Source organism: Mytilus trossulus, chromosome 8 (genome assembly GCF_036588685.1).
Source record: "Mytilus trossulus isolate FHL-02 chromosome 8, PNRI_Mtr1.1.1.hap1, whole genome shotgun sequence".
NCBI lineage: Eukaryota > Metazoa > Mollusca > Bivalvia > Mytilida > Mytilidae > Mytilus > Mytilus trossulus.
The window spans coordinates 2,560,087-2,578,090 of record NC_086380.1 but is presented as its reverse complement, the minus strand read 5'-3'; the positions used below and the strand labels follow the sequence as shown (position 1 = coordinate 2,578,090).

General features: G+C 31.2%; 1 protein-coding gene across 1 annotated transcript; it reads right to left on the bottom strand.

Moving 5' to 3' along the window:
• Positions 1–3,593: 3,593 nt before the first annotated feature.
• Positions 3,594–13,538, bottom strand: LOC134681519 (transport and Golgi organization 2 homolog). Its single transcript, XM_063541158.1, has 8 exons — positions 13,453–13,538; positions 11,062–11,229; positions 9,181–9,297; positions 7,347–7,464; positions 6,864–6,985; positions 6,448–6,604; positions 4,927–5,043; positions 3,594–3,972 (listed from the first exon to the last, which is right to left on the bottom strand). The coding sequence occupies exons 2-8, from the start codon at positions 11,201–11,203 to the stop codon at positions 3,825–3,827; spliced, it is 921 nt and encodes a 306-aa protein (XP_063397228.1). The 5' UTR covers positions 11,204–11,229; positions 13,453–13,538; the 3' UTR covers positions 3,594–3,824.
• Between the last annotated feature and the right edge of the window lie 4,466 nt (positions 13,539–18,004).

Below are 18,004 nucleotides of genomic sequence, written 5' to 3'. Positions count from 1 at the left end.
CTTAGAATATGACTGTACCAAATCATGAAAATCACAGTTGTTATCCATTCGTTTGGTGTGTTTGAGTTTTTGTTTTCACCATTCAAATAGGGACTATCTGTTTTGAATTATCCTCGGAGGTCAGTAGGTTTGTGATTTTACTTTTTAGTGTAGAGGTGTGTAAATGATTCTTTTTTTGTTTTAAGTATTAGCTTATTATATTCTTTTGATAAAAGCGATGTTTGTCTTTTTCGCAACATGTATATTTATTAATTTACGTTTTTTGATTGAGTTAAGTCTGCCAATTGATATTTTATCATGCGTTTTTCTATGTTGTGATGTTATGCTATTGTTTCAGAGAAAGGGAGAAGGTTTGGATCAATTAAAACGTTTAATCCCGCTGCAAATGTTTGCACCTGTCCTAAGTCAGAAATCTGATGCACAGTAGATGTTTATGTAATATATACGTGTTTCTCGTTTCTCGTTTTTTATATAGATTAGACCATTGGTTTTCCCGTTTGAATGGTTTTACACTAGTAATTTTGGGGCCCTTTATAGCTTGATGTTCGGTGTGACACAAGGCTCCGTGTTGAAGACCGTACATTGACCTATAATGGTTTACTTTTTTTTTCTTTTTAATTGTTATTTTTAGTGAGCGTTGTCTCATTGGCACTCACACCATATCTTCCTATATCTATTTAGTTGTTAAATAGATAAAAAAAAATATAATTTTCTAATTCCTCTTTCATCTAATAGGAGAATAAGTGGATACAAATGAAAATAAAAAAACATCAATTTGAATAACAAGATACAAAAACTCATTACATATAACAGGCTTAAAAGAAAGTAAAAACACAAAAATACTGAACTCCAAGGAAAATTCAAAAAGGAAAATCCAAAATCAAAAGTCCAAACACATCAAACAGATGGATAACAACTGTCATATTCCTGTCTTGGTACAGGCATTTATTAATGTGGAAAATGGTGGATTGAACCTGGTTTTATAGCTAGCTAAACCTCTCACTTGTATAATAGTCGCATCAAATGCCATTACATTGTCAACGATGCATGAACAAAACAAACATACTAAAAAAATGACAAAATTAGGGGTACAACAGTCAATATTGTGTTGTCATCTTAATATCATTATAAAAACAACAAATGTAACGAAGAAGCACAAAAAAGCATACATCAAATTTAACATACTCATTTTGCTTTTCTTATACGACTTAATTTATCTATGTAAAGTCTACCCGTAAAGGATAGAAGGTTTTCAGTACTGGTGTAAAATTGCGCGTTTGAAATTCGCACAGGTAGACATAAAAATAATTTTGCCGTTCAAAGTATGACGGCATACATACATATTGATATGGTATACTATTGCTAATGTATTGAAATGTAATTGTAATTTCATGTATATTGTATCAGGTTGCACTTTAAATAAAATAAAATCTAATCTAATCTAATCATACATGCAGAGTCACGTAAAGTAGATATAACAAAAAACAGACTTAAAATAATATATGAATCGAGCATGCCGATGAGAGCGGACGTGAAAATTTTTGCACAGACAATCCTTCAACATCATTGAAATTGTTTTGTCAAATTGGTTTCATGGATAAATTTTATTATCCTTACAACGTATATTTTATGATTTGGATTATATTTATTTTTTGAGAAAGGTTTCTGCAGATATTTTCAGGTTTGTTTGAGACATGTAGTCAGATGGGATCCATTAGTAGTTTCCATGTGGGAAACTATCAGACCAATCTATTTGATGTCTGAGGGTTTTAGCTGTTCCCCTAATGCATCGGTAGTTTCTTTCCGAGATCCTTTATAGTAGGATTTTCGGCTTTCCTCTACCAGGAATACAGCTTGGCATTTAGCGGTATCGGTTTGGATTCCAAGTATGTCCTCTCCGGTTTCCCGTTCAGACTTAACAGAAAAAGTAGTATAATTGAATAAAAATAGTTTTGCCATTCATAGGTGAAAGCAATATTAATAAATAAAATAAATTTGTCGTTCAAAGTATGATGTTTTACATAACCAGAGTTACTTCAAAGGAAAGAAGTTGGTACTCACGACGGGAACTTATTTATAATTTTACTCGTCAATGGTCATGATACCAGTTGTACTCAACGATTTTCTTCGGAACATAATAGATGTCATTCTTTTGTTCCGTCAGTTGAATACTTTTCATTGTGTCAGCTTTTGTTATGTATTTCAATCACAGTGCGTATTAGAGCTCGAGACTTTTTTAAGTACTTTTTGAATGAATACAAAATCCCTATGAGTATCAGGTGTTAGTACCAGGAGGTATCAACAATTAATTCTAATAGAAGAAGCCAAGTAATATACAAAGAACTTAAAGCATCACAATGTGGGAAAATACAAATTGGACAATTAACAAATTCGTCAAACATTCTCCTATTATCAATAGCAAAACACGAAATTATTTTCTTTGGTACATAGTGTTTCTAAAATAAACAATCTGAAGGAAAATCTCTATAATATTCGTTTATGACACAACTTTTGGGAATTTTGAATCATCGATGCTGGCTTTTTTTATCTGAGCGTCACTGATGATTTTTATGTAGAAGAAAAGCGCGTCTGGCGTATCAAATTATAAGCCTGGTACCTAATATGAAACAAGACAAACCCCAAAAATCAATTTCAAAGATAAAAACATTGTCTGTAGCCAAACGAAGGTGTGTAATTATATTTCTCCTCTAATCTTAGATGGTAACAATAAGCACGACATGTAAAAAAAAAAACCTCCCCTGTTTAACAAAATACTCAATAAATCAAAAATAAAGTTTTAAATCATCACCAAAAAGTATACAGATCTTTAGATCAAAATAACAAAGAAGTGAGTAAAGTTTTAAGCAATAATCATAAATTGTTTTTGAGATACGGCACAACATGTAAAAAAACTCCCCCTTTTTTTACAAAAGACTTAATAACTCAAAAATGAAATTTTAAATCACCACCAAAAAGTATACAGATCATTAGATTAATATAACAAAGACATGTGTAAAGTTTTAAGCAATAATCATAAATCGTTTTTGAGATATGGTGCGACATGTAAAAAAACCCTCCCCCTTTTTTACAAAATATTCAATTACTCAAAAATCAAATTTTGAATCATCACCAAAAAGTATACAGATATTAAGATAATTATAACTAAGAAGTGTTTAAAGTTTTAAGCCTTAAGCAAGAATCGTTTTTGAGATACCGTGCGACATGTGAAAAAAAACACACCCCTGATTCTTGTCCATTCGTTTTTGATGCGTTTTGTTTTTTGATTTTGCCATGTGATTATGGACTTTCCAAATTGATTTTCCTCTGAGTTCAGTATTTTTGTGATTTTACTTTTTAGTTACAAAGTGCTGTAACTCAAAAAGTTTTTATCTTATTTTCAGATCATTTGACCATCATAAGAAACAACTATGTTATGTTTCATGAAATTTGGATAAGTCGTTCTTAAGTTATGGTGCGACATGTTTACGCCGGACAGACGGACAGACAGACGGACAGACAGACGGACGGACGGACACCGGACATTTGTATACCATAATACGTCCCGTCAAAATTTTGACAGGCCTAGAAAAACTTCTATCTCTTTAGGTATAATACATCACTTCTTTAAGAATCATAACAACCTTCATAATTAAACAAAATACAACTGTTTGGAGGAACTAAATGCATCTTTTGTCTCTGAAGCGATATGTTCAAATGAGCTTTAAAGATAAACATATAAATCAATTTAAGTGTGTCTATCAACATTTAATCAATTTTAATATAAATGAATAAATATTTTTTTCTACAATCTTGTTTAAAACATGCTATAAATGAGGGGTTGTACAATTAGAAAATTTAAATTTAAACGAACTGGTTTCCCACTTCACATTATCTGGATTTACTGGTTTTGCCATAGTTTTCTCTATGAAATCACAATTGCCTTCACGGTCAACTAAAATGATGGAATGTGTTCTACAATAAATAAAAAAAAATTAAAAAAACATGTATGACAACAAACGCTCCCTTCTTTATGTTTCTGTCATTTACTGTTCACAGTGTTATAATGTTTATGGGATGGTTGGAACTCACTCTAGCAAGATTGAACTTATTTGACCCTAGACCAAGTAGCTTGTCTGATGTGCTCCTTCATCATGATTACGTTTCATATTTGTGGCTCTCCAAAAAAAAACATCCCCAGTGAACCTTATTAAGAGAATTTCCATAAACATGGAGAGTTGTCTCATTGGCACTCATACCATATCTTCTTATATTTTTAAACATGTTGTAATAAAAACCTCTACATATTATAATATCAAAGAGGGACAAAAGATACCAAAGGGGCAGTCAAACTCATAAATCTAAAACAAACTGACAACGCCATGGCTAAAAATGGAAAAAAAACAAACACAAAAACAAAAATACACATGACACAACATAGAAAACTAAAGAATAAACAACCAAACCCCTCCAAAAACTAGGGGTGATCTCAGGTGCTCTGGAAAGGTAAGCAGATTCTGCTCCACATGTGGCACCCGTCATCAAAACTGTTCTTTAAAAGACAATATGTTGACATAGACGTTTTTCATTTATTGTTTTTGCTTATTGGTTTTGGGGAATGGGTTTGCATGGCTGTTCCAATAACATGTAAAAACCCTCTATTCTCCAATTCCTAATAAATGTGTTTTATGCATAGTATTTTAAAGATAGTTGTTTTGTGTCTCTTGTTGTCCCGATTATGCCTGTTTATTCCCAGAATGATGAGATTCTGGCTTCTGCTTGATTTTTATATATAATGTATATAACTGAAAAGAAAATCAACACTGAAAACCCAAAAATATGTTGTTTTCTCATTGTATGACAAACTATATATTTTGAATAATTAAACTCAATAAATATAAAACCCATAACCACTGATCCTTAACTTGCCTTGTGCCATATCTCAATTTAGGTGTCCATACAAATGAAGCACTTCTCTCTAAAATAATATCTTTTTCCATATTAGACACTGCAGCTTGTGAGACTAACTGTTGGTCATTGTTATATCTGAAAAAGATATATATATTTATAATAAGATGTGGTATGAGTGCCACTGTGACAACTGTCACAATTCATAAATGTAAATCATTATATGTCAAAGTACGGTCTTCAACAAGTAGCCTTGACTCACACAGAACAGCAAACTATAAAGGGTCCCAAAAATGTCTTTGTTTATTTGTTCAAGTGAAGCAAACTGCAATGAATAAGGAGGATTGTACCTAATGCCAGAATACTTGGGAAAAACACGAACTTTCGACAATAATTATTAGATAAAATCATAGTCAACCACATCTGACAATGATGGGTCACTCCGTCATTGCGGCTGCATGTTTGTGGAAACAAAAATGATAGAGATATGAAGAAAAAAGAAAATCACAAATATACTGAACTCCGAGGAAAATCAATTAGGAAAGTCCATAATCACATGGCAAAATCAAATAACAAAACGCATCAAAAACGAATGGACAAGAACTTTCATATTCCTGACTTGGAACAGGCATTTTCAAATGTAGAAAATGGTGGATTAAACCTGGTTCTATAGCGCTAACCCTCTCATTTTAATAACAGTCTCATCAAATTCCGTTATATTTACATGATGCGTTAAATAAACAGTCACAATTAATAAAATAGTCAAAATATGGGTACATCAGTCATCATCATATACTAGTAACAATTTTAAAAGGGGACAATTTAACCGAACACAAAAACATCTTCTATCTACGAACACATTAATTGATCTGAGTGTCTGACGTCAGAAAATTTTATACGTCACATATAATTTGTCGTTCAATTTGCATACAAACAGTTTTAAAATTTACATAGGCAATGTAAGCATACAGGGTTAAAAAATCAAAAGTATGTAAGAATAAATTACAGAAATAGACCGATATTCAAACTAGTCAAAGTTATAGGTTGAATTTATGAGAATCCAAAAATAGTTAATACCACTACGCGATTGAATGATTTTGACGTATGTGGTTCAACGTATATAGTAATTCATAATAGAAATATATCATAATGACATATAATAGACCAATATAATACTGACAGGATCTTTTAAATTACAGAGTCACGTAATAAAGCAGACCATCTTGTATTGTTAGATCACCAGGATGTATATTACTGTGGATTCATTTTTATTCGTTGAGTAACAATTTTCGTGGTTTTCGTAGGTACAGATGAACCACGTAATTAGATTTTCAAGGAATAACAAATTTTCAATAGACTTGTATGCAGACTTTGGCAAACCACGAAATAATATTTTCACAAACATGCAAGTTTTCCTTAATCAACAACAATTGGTACCCACGAAAATAAATAAATCCACAGTATGAGCAATAACTGACATGATGGAAGCTATGGTAAAATCTTCAAATAAAGCTTCTCAAAAGTAATGATAAAACAACATACGTCTTTCTATCTGTAAGTAGATTAAGCAGTTCTTGAACAAGTTGGTCTTTCTTTTCTTTGTGATTACATTCTTTAACAATATTGCCAAATCTTTCTCTGTTCTGAACAGATTTCTGCCATGGTCTTCCTGGTGACGAATTGTCGCACGTAAAAACACCTACAAAAGATGCTGTTGTCAATATAGATTAGAGAATCAACGTAATGTTTTTTCTATGCTTAGCTTTACATTGTTGATTATATCATCCCTTCAGCTAGTAATCATATATTTTCATAATAAGATGTAGCATGAGTGCCAATGACACAACTCTTCAACCAAGTTATAATTTGTAAAAGTATGGTCTTCAACACGGAACCATGGTTCACAACGAACAGCATGCTACAAAGAGCCCCATTTATAACTAGTGAAAAAAACATTCAAACAAGAATATGTATAAATTGGAGTTTCAATAAATAACATTGACTATTACCGTTTAAAATATCTGATTCAGTTAAAACACCATCAAAATTGGAACAACATATACCATTGGTCTTTGGAAAACTGAAAAACAAGTTTCTGAATTAAAATCTACTAAGGTGATAGAGGTTTTCGTTTGCTGTATTACTATTTCTTTAATATTAGTTTCATTGCAACTTTAAACGATCTTAAACATATTCCCATTTAAAGTTTGATTTTGTTTTTGTTTTCTGCGGTTGCTGACTCATTCATTGTAAACAAATAATATTTTCTTTTATCTCAAAGCTATCATAAGATGTAATAAGTATTTTAATGAAATGTTACATGTAAATGAGATCAAATATTTATATGAGATCTAATATGTAAATGAGATCAAATATGTTAATAATATGTGAGTGATCAAATATGTATAGATGCATGATTTGTAATGTAGCAATTGTCCTACCTGAGGTTCATCAGAATAAGATTGAATGAGTTGTAATTACTCGAACATGGCTTTATTGTTTCATTGATGTATTCTTGGCCATCCTTCTGACTTGAAATGTATTCATTAACTAAATATCCTGTTTTTAAACGAAATATATCAATAAATATTTTCAGTCAACCAAATAACAAAATTCCCATTTAATATTTCTTCCAAAACATACTTCTTCTCTTTGTTTTTATTTTTTATCGAAATAAACACATTCTTCTAAAAGTTTACTAACATCAAACTTGTGCAATTGAATCAAAAACTAAATAAGAACCAAGCGGGCTGCTGTGTTAGTTTCTGAGTCAGTGGTCCAAATTAACCTTGAAAATGTACTTAATCCTTTAATTTCAATTTCAACTTTCGCGAAACCTCAAAGTTTACGTCATTTGAATTGCAGATGGTTATATGTAAATGAAACTGACATTGTGTTATGACATTCAAAGTAGTATCGGCAACATGGACTATCAAAGGTTAAACAAAGGGAAACAGTTCTAATGGAACTTTCATGTTAAGTATTTGAAGATATGCAATATCACATCATAAATATGGTTCAATGAACGTTTAATGATTTATTACTTGCCCTTACTCTTGAAAGTAAAAAAATACTAAATAAAATATGACTGTGGAAATTATGCAGCCTTCATAAGTTAGCATATTTTTGTTATCATCGTGCTGTTTTTTTTTTAGATTTTGGGAATTTTGATTTTATCAAACTCAATTAATTTCTATGTTGATATCAGATATTTAAAAGTTTTTTTTTAAATCTATTGCAAAATTTAACCCTTCCTGCATTCAAAGTACTATTGTTAACCTTCGTTTCTTTATATTTACCTCTTCCTTTCTTTTTAGGATCATTTACACCTAAGATATCGAGTAGTATCCCCAACCTTCCTTTCTTTGTACTTACCTCTTCCTTTCTTTTTAGGATCATTTACACCTAAGATATTGAGTAGTATCCCAATCCTTCCTTTCTTTGTACTTACCTCTTCCTTTCTTTTTAGGATCATTTACACCTAAGATATTGAGTAGTATCCCAATCCTTCCTTTGTACTTACCTCTTCCTTTCTTTTTAGGATCAGTTACACCTAAGATATCGAGTAGTATCCCAATCCTTCATTTCTTTGTACTTACCTCTTCCTTTCTTTTTAGGATCATTTACACCTAAGATATCGAGTAGTATCCCAATCCTTCCTCTCTTTGTACTTACCTCTTCCTTTCTTTTTAGGATCATTTACACCTAAGATATTGAGTAGTATCCCAATCCTTCCTTTGTACTTACCTCTTCCTTTCTTTTTAGGATCATTGACACCTAAGATATCGAGTAGTATCCCAATCCTTCATTTCTTTGTACTTATCTCTTCCTTTCTTTTTAGGATCATTTACACCTAAGATATTGAGTAGTATCCCAATCCTTCCTTTCTTTGTACTTACCTCTTCCTTTCTTTTTAGGATCATTTACACCTAAGATATTGAGTAGTATTCCAGTCCTTCCTCTCTTTGTACTTACCTCTTCCTTTCTTTTTAGGATCATTTACACCTAAGATATTGAGTAGTATTCCAATCCTTCCTTTGTATTTACCTCTTCCTTTCTTTTTAGGATCATTTACACCTATGATATTAAGTAGTATTCCAATCCTTACTCTCTTTGTACTTACCTCTTCCTTTCTTTTTAGAATCATTTACACCTAAGATATTGAGTAGTATTCCAATCCTTCCTTTCTTTGTACTATTCTCTTCCTTTCTTTTTAGGATCATTTACATCTAAGATATTGAGTAGTATTCCAATCCTTCATTTCTTTATATTTACCTCTTCCTTTCTTTTTAGGATCATTTACACCTAAGATATTGAGTAGTATTCCAATCCTTCCTTTCTTTGATACTCCTAACCATGTGCCGTTTTCTTTTCCTGGAGTCATATCCTGACCTATAATAATTTATAATAATATTTATAATGTATAGATCAATTCTGTGTTATTACAAAGTCTACTGGCAATAGAATTTATATTTTAGAGATAAGTTCCAAATTAATCTATTTATTTACAATTCAATTATTTTAAATATTCAAATCGAATCTTTTTTTAGGGTGAAAATTACGAATATAACTTTTCCAAAAACAGATCTTATTGAAACAGTTATTGTATAATTTTGTTTTATTAAGATTTGATTTTACAGTAGAATGAACCCAAATCTTGACACCACTAACAGAATGTTTGATCGTTGTGTCATGCTTCCTAGAAATAAAAGTTTGGGAGTATTATGTGCCTAAATACAGTACTTTTATAAACTGAATATTTAAAACGAATTCTAATGCAATTATTTTGTAACAATTGTTCTGATTGGATAACAGCAAGCGTAAAATTCTCTATCTCCTTGTTTGTAACTAAAGAAGCCGACATTTTGAATTTTGGAATTTATTGACATGTTATTTCTACAATAATTAACAAAAAACTCACTTGTTGCGCCTAAAAATCATCTTTTTATCAAATTTTATTACATTTTGAAGCGGCACAGAAGCCAGAAAACGACCGGTGTTTATGGTTGACACCGGAAGCATACCTATGACGTCACCTAGTGTAGGGACCAAAGAACATAACATCTTTTCGCGGAATTTTCTTTAATGAACATTTTACACTGAAATAAGGATTGAAAGTAAATTATAAACTTGTTTTGCATTAGAATAGAGATAACTGTATTGTATTTGAAGCTTTGCGGACGTCCATCGGTAGTTTTACTGTCGCAAATACCCGTTTACCTGTTTCCGCTCCGCGTCGCCAGGTAAACTAAATTTGCGACAGTAAAACTACCGATGGACGTCCTTAAAGCTTCAAATACAATACAGTTATCTCTTAAATGTACTTATTACAAAATTGCCATGACAAAATATGATGAAGTTTTTGTATTAATTTCGGTTGAAGTAAATAATAATACAAAAGTATAATTGGTCAACCCGATCATAAGATCGTATGGCAGATTCATCCTATGTTATTGTCATAGAGGTTGGTCTTTATGTTAAAGGGAAAATGAGCACATAATTATTAGAGAAAATATTATGTAATCGACAACAAGGATATTTCAAAATACCGTTTGTGGTACTTTAGTTAGGATTTTTTTCTTCAAATATGGTATTTGTAAACTTTCAAAAAAATATTAATTTAGTCAGTGTGACTGTTGAAATATAAAATATGCCCTTACACTGTGTGTTTATCAAATGCCAAGGTAGATTAAAATGATAGATATAGGGAACAATAATTATCACTAAAAGTATGCAATTTAAAGGAGTTAAATCAATACACAATGTCTAAACATTTGTAACATGGAAACTAATATACAATCCACAAATGCACTCTTAATAATATGTCCAGAATGTCAACTGTTGCGGTTATGTCTATCCTAATGCATGCATCAATAAAAGCGACAGTAGTATACTACTGTTTAAGAGTCAAAAATCGATGAGGAGAAAGCTAATCTGAGTTGCAAATTAAAACCGAGAGAAACACATCATCTTTAAGCGGTAAACAACGAAACAACAGAAACAGTGATATTTAAACAAAAAAACTAACATTACAACATACATAGAAACGAACTATTAGATAAAAACTGCATTAAAATAAACCATTAAAATAGTTTCCATTATTATTCATAATGACATTAAATTTGTAGGTGTATCTCAAAACTACATAATACACACCACTTATACAGTATTCATTATCTGTCCAGAATGACAGCGGTTTTGTTGGCCTATCCCACTGCTCATCTCGATTGTTGGCGATGATTAAACGGTATCCATCACCACACTCATCGTCATTTAAATACATAAACAGCAAGCACATGTTTCCAATAATACTGTTTTTATAAGCTATAAAAACATGAAAAGCAATATTAAAATTCTTGCACAGTTCTGGCATGAACTATAAATTAAAAACATTTTTTGCACTAACATCTATAATTAGTTCAATCAACTTCTATCAAAGGTACCAGGCTTATAATTGAATGAGCCAGACACGCGTTTCGTCCACATAAAAATCATGAATGATTCTCAGATCCAAATGATTTTAAAGCCAAACAAATATAAAGTTGAAGAGCATTGAGGACTCAAAATTCAAAAAGGTTGTGCTACTATACGAGTAAGGTAATCTATGCTTGGAATAAGAAAATCCTTTGTATTTCGAAAAATTATACTTTTGTTAACAGGAAAATCTTAAAAAATTGACGATATAATTGATACTCATGTCAACACCGAAGTGCTGACTACTGGTCTGAAAACTAAGATAGCAAATCCGTCAACCAAGCTGACCGTAAAAATAATATTTCGCGTATCTTAATCTTAATTGCATCACGTACGCTCAATTCCGAAATTTTAAAAATACATAGAATACCTAAAGTTATGTGCAAGTATGAATGTAAACATAATGGGTTTCTTTAAAATATTAAAGACAAAGGTCAAATAATTCAACAAAATGTTGAATTCCACCCGGAAAGATTGATCTTAAAGTATCAATATATATGTAATATCAATAGAAATTGTCATTTAACAATTGAACAATTCATACCTGCAAACTGTCACTTTTTGCGGGGGATTTCCCCCATGGAGGCTCCCAAATTGAAATTTTGAAAGATCAATTTTGTCCACAATTTTAAACAAAACAGTTAATTTGTCAATGACTCCAGGCTTAGATAAGCATGAAGAAGCCAAAAAAACAACATTAAAATGTAGTTGAAGGCCCCTTGAAGGTTTTTGTCAGGACTATGACAGCCATCTTGCAAGCAAAACCCCCATGGGCATTTCGAAAAGTTGGCAAGTATGACAATTGAAGGTTTGTCTACTGTCGACATCATTCATATTTGTTTATTAACTGTTTTTATAAGCATTGAACTAGCTTTGTAAAAAGGAATGATCAATTACTACATCTATTTGTATAAATGGTTTGTATTCCTATATTTAACGATGAGAACATATGACAGATATAATTAGATCTTTCTAAAAAAATACTAATGACAGAAGAAATAAGTAAAATCACAAAATACTGAACTCCATGGAAAGTTCAAAACGAAAAGTCCGTAACGAAAAGGCAAAATCGAAAGCTGAAACACATCAAACGAAAGTAATAACTGTCATATTCCTGACTAAATTGGTACAGACATTTTCTTAAATGTAGAAAATTGTGGACTGAACCTGGTTTTGAACAGTGTGACAATTTGTGTTATACAGCAGGTGAAGATCTAGAACACGTCTTACTTTTATGTATTAGACAATCACATAAACAAAAGAGTAAAAGACACCTCTATATATAATGAAATTATACCTTGAAAACATTAGGGATGTTCTCTATTAGAACTTGGTCATGTTGGTTGACTGTGAAATGCTTTTGCAAATTGTGATGGATTGTTTATTAAGCATTAACTATGGAATTCCATATGAAAAAAAAACACTGAATAGAACTAGAAAACCATACTTTCTGCTGTTCTGCTACGACATACCAGTAGAATGGGATGTATGGTTGATGGTGCACTGAAGGGTGCATATATAGAAGCATCTTTTCATGAATTATCATTGATATGGTTATATTTATATATTATATGTTTACAAAATTTAGAATTTTTGAAATACTGAGGCTTTCCTACCTCAGACATAGATTACCCTAGCTGGATTTGGCAAAACTTTTACGAATTTTGGTCCTCAATGCACTTCAACTTCGTACTTTATTTGGCTTTTTAAACTTTTTTCTTATTCGAGCATCACTGATAAGTCTTTTCAAATTCTAGACGAAACGTGCGTCTGGCGTATATACAAAGTTTAGTCCTGGCATCTTTGATGAGTTTATTATTCTTATCCGAAATAAAGGCAATCAGCTATATATATGATTATATAGATAGATGGATAGATATGTTTTAATAACATTTTGAAATATGTACATGAAAAACAGTATATTACAATTCTAAACATATGAAATCATTAAACATAGATGTAGGAAAATGTGGTATGAGTGTAATTGAGACAACTATCCATCCATAGTCACAATTTGTAAAATTAAAGTAAACCATTAATTAATTATAGGTTAAAGTATAAGCATTGGCTCACCAGAAACAGCAAGCTACAAAGTGCTCCCAAACTGACTAGTGTAAAACCATTCAAACAGGAAAACAAATGGTCTTATCTATAAAAAGCAAGAAACGCGAAACACTTATAAAAAACATCAAAAAAGACAACCACTGAACATCAGGTTCCTGAATCAGGAAAGGTGCAAACCTATGCTTCAACAGGCCCCATACTTCACCAAACATGAAACAATAGTATAATATCATTTACAGCTATGTATGTTCATACAAACCAGTCAATAGAGGCTTATGATGCACTATTATTCATGTATAAAATATTATATAAATAAAATTATAAATAATAGTACTTAATCCTTATTATATCTGAGGCTTCAATCTTTTCATATAGTTTATATATATCACATAAATAAAGATGAAAATAAAGATGAAATATCGAACATACCTTTACCATATTTACCTAGTGTGACTCATTTCTTTTTCAAAGTGCATTAACATTTTTGTTTTACATATATTTATCACCTTTAATATTGAACATGTTCTACATGAAAGTGCAGATGAACACATCTATCCAGCATTAAATATATCTGGTTTTAGACATTAACCCTATAGTGCTTTGCTTTAGATTGCTTAAAAACTGAACTTATATAGATATAGGAAGATGTTAACTTGTGTCAGTGCCAATGAGACAACTCTCCATCCAAATTACAATTCATTAAAGTAAACCATGAGGCATGATAGGTCAATGTATGGCCTCCAACACGGAGACTTGGCTCACACCGAACAATAAGCTATAAAGGGCCCCAAAATTACTAGTGTGAAACCATTCAAACAGAAAAAAAATGGTCTAATCTATATAAAAAACAAGAAACGAAAAACGAGAAACACGTATAAATTACATAAACAAATATGGATCTACACACCAAACATATAAAAGCACCTAGTATTTTAGACATTGAGCAATAATGATTTATACACAAATAAATTAGCACCCATCTTTAACTGATTGCATTGCAAAATTTGATATTTAACTTTGTAAAACATGTACATGTATATATCATATATGACATCAGCACAATTTATGGTTACAAGGTTATACAATTCTATTCTCCATGCATACATTGGTGCAGGGGCAGATCCATCCATTTTAAAAAGGGGGTTCCCAACCAGACTAAAAAGGGGGGTCCAACTATATGCTCCCATTCAAATGCATTGATCGTCCAAAAAAAAGGGGGGGTTCCAAACCCACCCCCCCCTTTTTTTGATCTGCCAATGTTGTGGATCATGCAAGGCATGTTATCAGAGGATTTGAGTTTTTATTGTGTACAGATGTATATTTATTTATAAGCCTTAAGCATAAGCCTTAACATTTTGGTGGCCTCAAATTCTGCATTTGAAATCAAGTTTTCAGTAGTTCCTGTTTTATTAAGTTATTCTTGTCACACCTTTTCGGAAAGAAATCTTTTAACATGGGCCAAGAGTCAATAATTTATTTCACTGGTGAATTATAATAATTCTTAATACACCATCCTCTTACTCTACAAATCTTTTCTTTACACAACAGAGGATAATAATTTACCCCTGAAGCTAGTCCAAATAATTATGACGTCTGGGACGGCTATTTTATTATTTTTCTGGGACGCCTTCTGGCGTCCCAGAAAAAAATTAAAATAGCCTTGCCAGACGTCATAATTATTTGGACTACCCTGAAGCCATATAAGGTTACAAGGTCCATTTATAAGTCACTTGACCATGATAACGATTTCTTTTTATGACATAGAGCTGCATTTGTTGTTGTGAAAAATTTCCTTACTGATGTCATTTTATGGAGTTAATGTTTATGACAATATTTCGTAAATAAATTGTGTCAGATAATGAAATATATATATACATTGTACTGTTCCTGACGAAAGTTAATTTTGACTCATCGTCAATAACAACATAAACCTGATAACATCATAATTGAGTCATAAATTACATTGTCAGTTCTCAGTTAAATTATAGGTTATGACTATAACTTTATGTTCTATCGTTCAATAAAAACAGATCAAATTATATGTATACAATATATAAGAAACGAATGCAATCTGCTTACAAACAAACTGTACTTTCGTTTTCTTCTTTTCCTATAAAATGAAAGTAAAAAGTAAATTAGAAACGCAATTCCGGAAAGAGGTAAACATTTCCGTACTTATGCGTAAAGTGGAAAATTGTATGATTGTATGATCTTGTAAGACTTGTGTGGACTTTTGATTAATAATAAATACAGAGTGAGACATTATCAAATTGTTAACACCTTTTACACGAGTTGCTGAAAAAAAACCCATGTATTACGAATTGTTAATCCTTCAAATAAATAATAGTAAAAATTTTCAACGGATAATTTTCTGTTTCAAATTATCTTCATAAATGACATATTTTATAGTTGTACAAAAAACACCATTCATTAATATATGAATTTGATAACACTGTATCATATATAATCATGTTGTGTACAAGTTGTAATGCTATATGAATTATAACGTGTACAGATTTTTTGTGACAAGCCAGTTATCAATTTTCAAGTTATGAACTGCTTAACACAAATACATGATGCAAGCACATTGGCTTTTGTTTCGCATATTTCTGTCATATTTTCACAACTACAAGTTAAGGACTGTCTTTAAATGAGTATTGATACAAATTACATTATAAACCACAAAAATGCTTTAATGGAAAGGAGAAAAAAATAGAATTTAAACCATTCAGGTATCCTCATTTCCAGTTTGGGGACAAGGGGAATAGCACTAAATGTTAGCTTAAAGTTAATAAATTTGAATTTAAAACAATTAACTGGTACATTTCAGAAGTCAAATCTGTATCTTTGGTACAAGAAGGTTACGGTATGTACCCAAAAAAAAATTTAACTTTTATAAAAACCCTGTACAAATTATAATTTTTACATATGCATATGTTAAAACTTTGGAAACTGATAGTTTCAATCTAATAAACTAGATTTTGATCAATTTAATTAAGGTTAACTTAATCCTGACAAATTCCATGCTACATGTATACTTTAAAATACATGATGATGATAATCATCATAATGCATGCGTGTGATATGAACTGTACAGTGGCAAGTATGACAGGCGAGAACAATATTATAAATATATAAATGGATAATGTTTAGAGTATTTCTACAGGTTTGTTGGAGTTCGTTTTGCTCAGTCTTTCGCTTTCGTAGTTTTCCCTTTGGTATTGTCAGTTTGTTTTCGTAGTTTTCCCGTTGGTATTGTCAGTTTGTTTCCGGCTTCTACAAGTTTCGGTATTCATTTTGTATCTCTTGTCTTTATTTTCTATCACAAGTATACTATTTGCTAACTCATCTTACGCGATAATTTCTCATTTTTTTGTATGATAATCATGTAACATTGATGATAAATGGTGTTTATATGTTCATTTCCATACTTTTACTTCAATTGTTTTAATCTATTGCCCAGTAGGTAGATGATTAAAATGGTGTTAACACTTTTTATATGGTATGTATCTCGAGCTTAGAATACTGCACCATCTTAAAATCCGATATGATCCTGAATAGATCAAGCATTGATGGATCAAAAACTCATTATTGCGCATTCCAGTTAATATTACATCTGACAGGTTGGGGGATGAGTACAATTTTCAAATATGTTTTATACAGAAAAATGTTATATATAGAAAAATACATAATCAAAAGCTACCATTTAGAGAAAGAAAACAAAACTGTACAGGTCAGATTTTAGATTTAAATTCACAATAAGTAGATTCTCATGAGAAAGGGGCGCTGACCTATCAGAATTGTTAACTGTAATCTGCATGTTCACATGCACCAGGACGAGACTGGCAATTTGACCTGGTATGTACTTTGCTTCCACTGGTAAACTTTTACATAATCCCTGAATGTCGAAAGTCGAATGAAATTGTCATTGTATCAAGTGTAATTAGTTCAATAAACTTTGTCTTATAGCTGAGCCCTCTTTTCGGAAAGTGAACAATTTGTATCTACCCAGATCAAGGCATTGTTGAGTACTGTACACGCATGTTGTATTGTATCGTGACGTTGTCTGCATGCTTCTGTTTCATTTCTTTGTGGGTTGTTATAATGATGACACGACTCGTCTTATAATAACTACCCATACATGATTTCAATGCTTGTAATGACCATATATACACCATTCCATCTTAAAAGTTGGTTTATCTGGGTTTTTTTAATGCTATATATTATAGCATATATTAATCAAAGATAGCAGGCCATAAATGCAAAACATACATTAGCCATTGGAAAACTTTTCTGTTTGCATTCCATTTTAATTTTCCATAACTAAATTAGTAATATTGTCTTTTTCAAAATACATATGTAAATAAGTTTTAGTTTCTTTTCCGTGCTCTTGGACTTAAATGGGGTATCATTAGATAATATCACATAGGGATACAAACGAAATACTCATTCATCAACCAATAAATTCCATTCAATCAACTAACTTGGATGTGCCATGTTTCTAATTTATACTTATATACCTTGTCAGTGTCATATCACAGATACTATAAGCAATAGTTCC

Excerpts from the sequence above, each read along its gene's own strand:
- LOC134681519 (XM_063541158.1), bottom strand. The coding sequence starts at position 11,203 with ATGTGCTTGCTGTTTATGTATTTAAATGACGATGAGTGTGGTGATGGA. Across the intron at positions 7,465-9,180 it reads TCCTAAAAAGAAAGGAAGAG|GATATTTAGTTAATGAATAC; the intron begins GTAAATATAAAG and ends GTTTAAAAACAG. Across the intron at positions 6,605-6,863 it reads ATTTATACATATTCTTGTTT|GTGTTTTTACGTGCGACAAT; the intron begins GAATGTTTTTTT and ends CATCTTTTGTAG.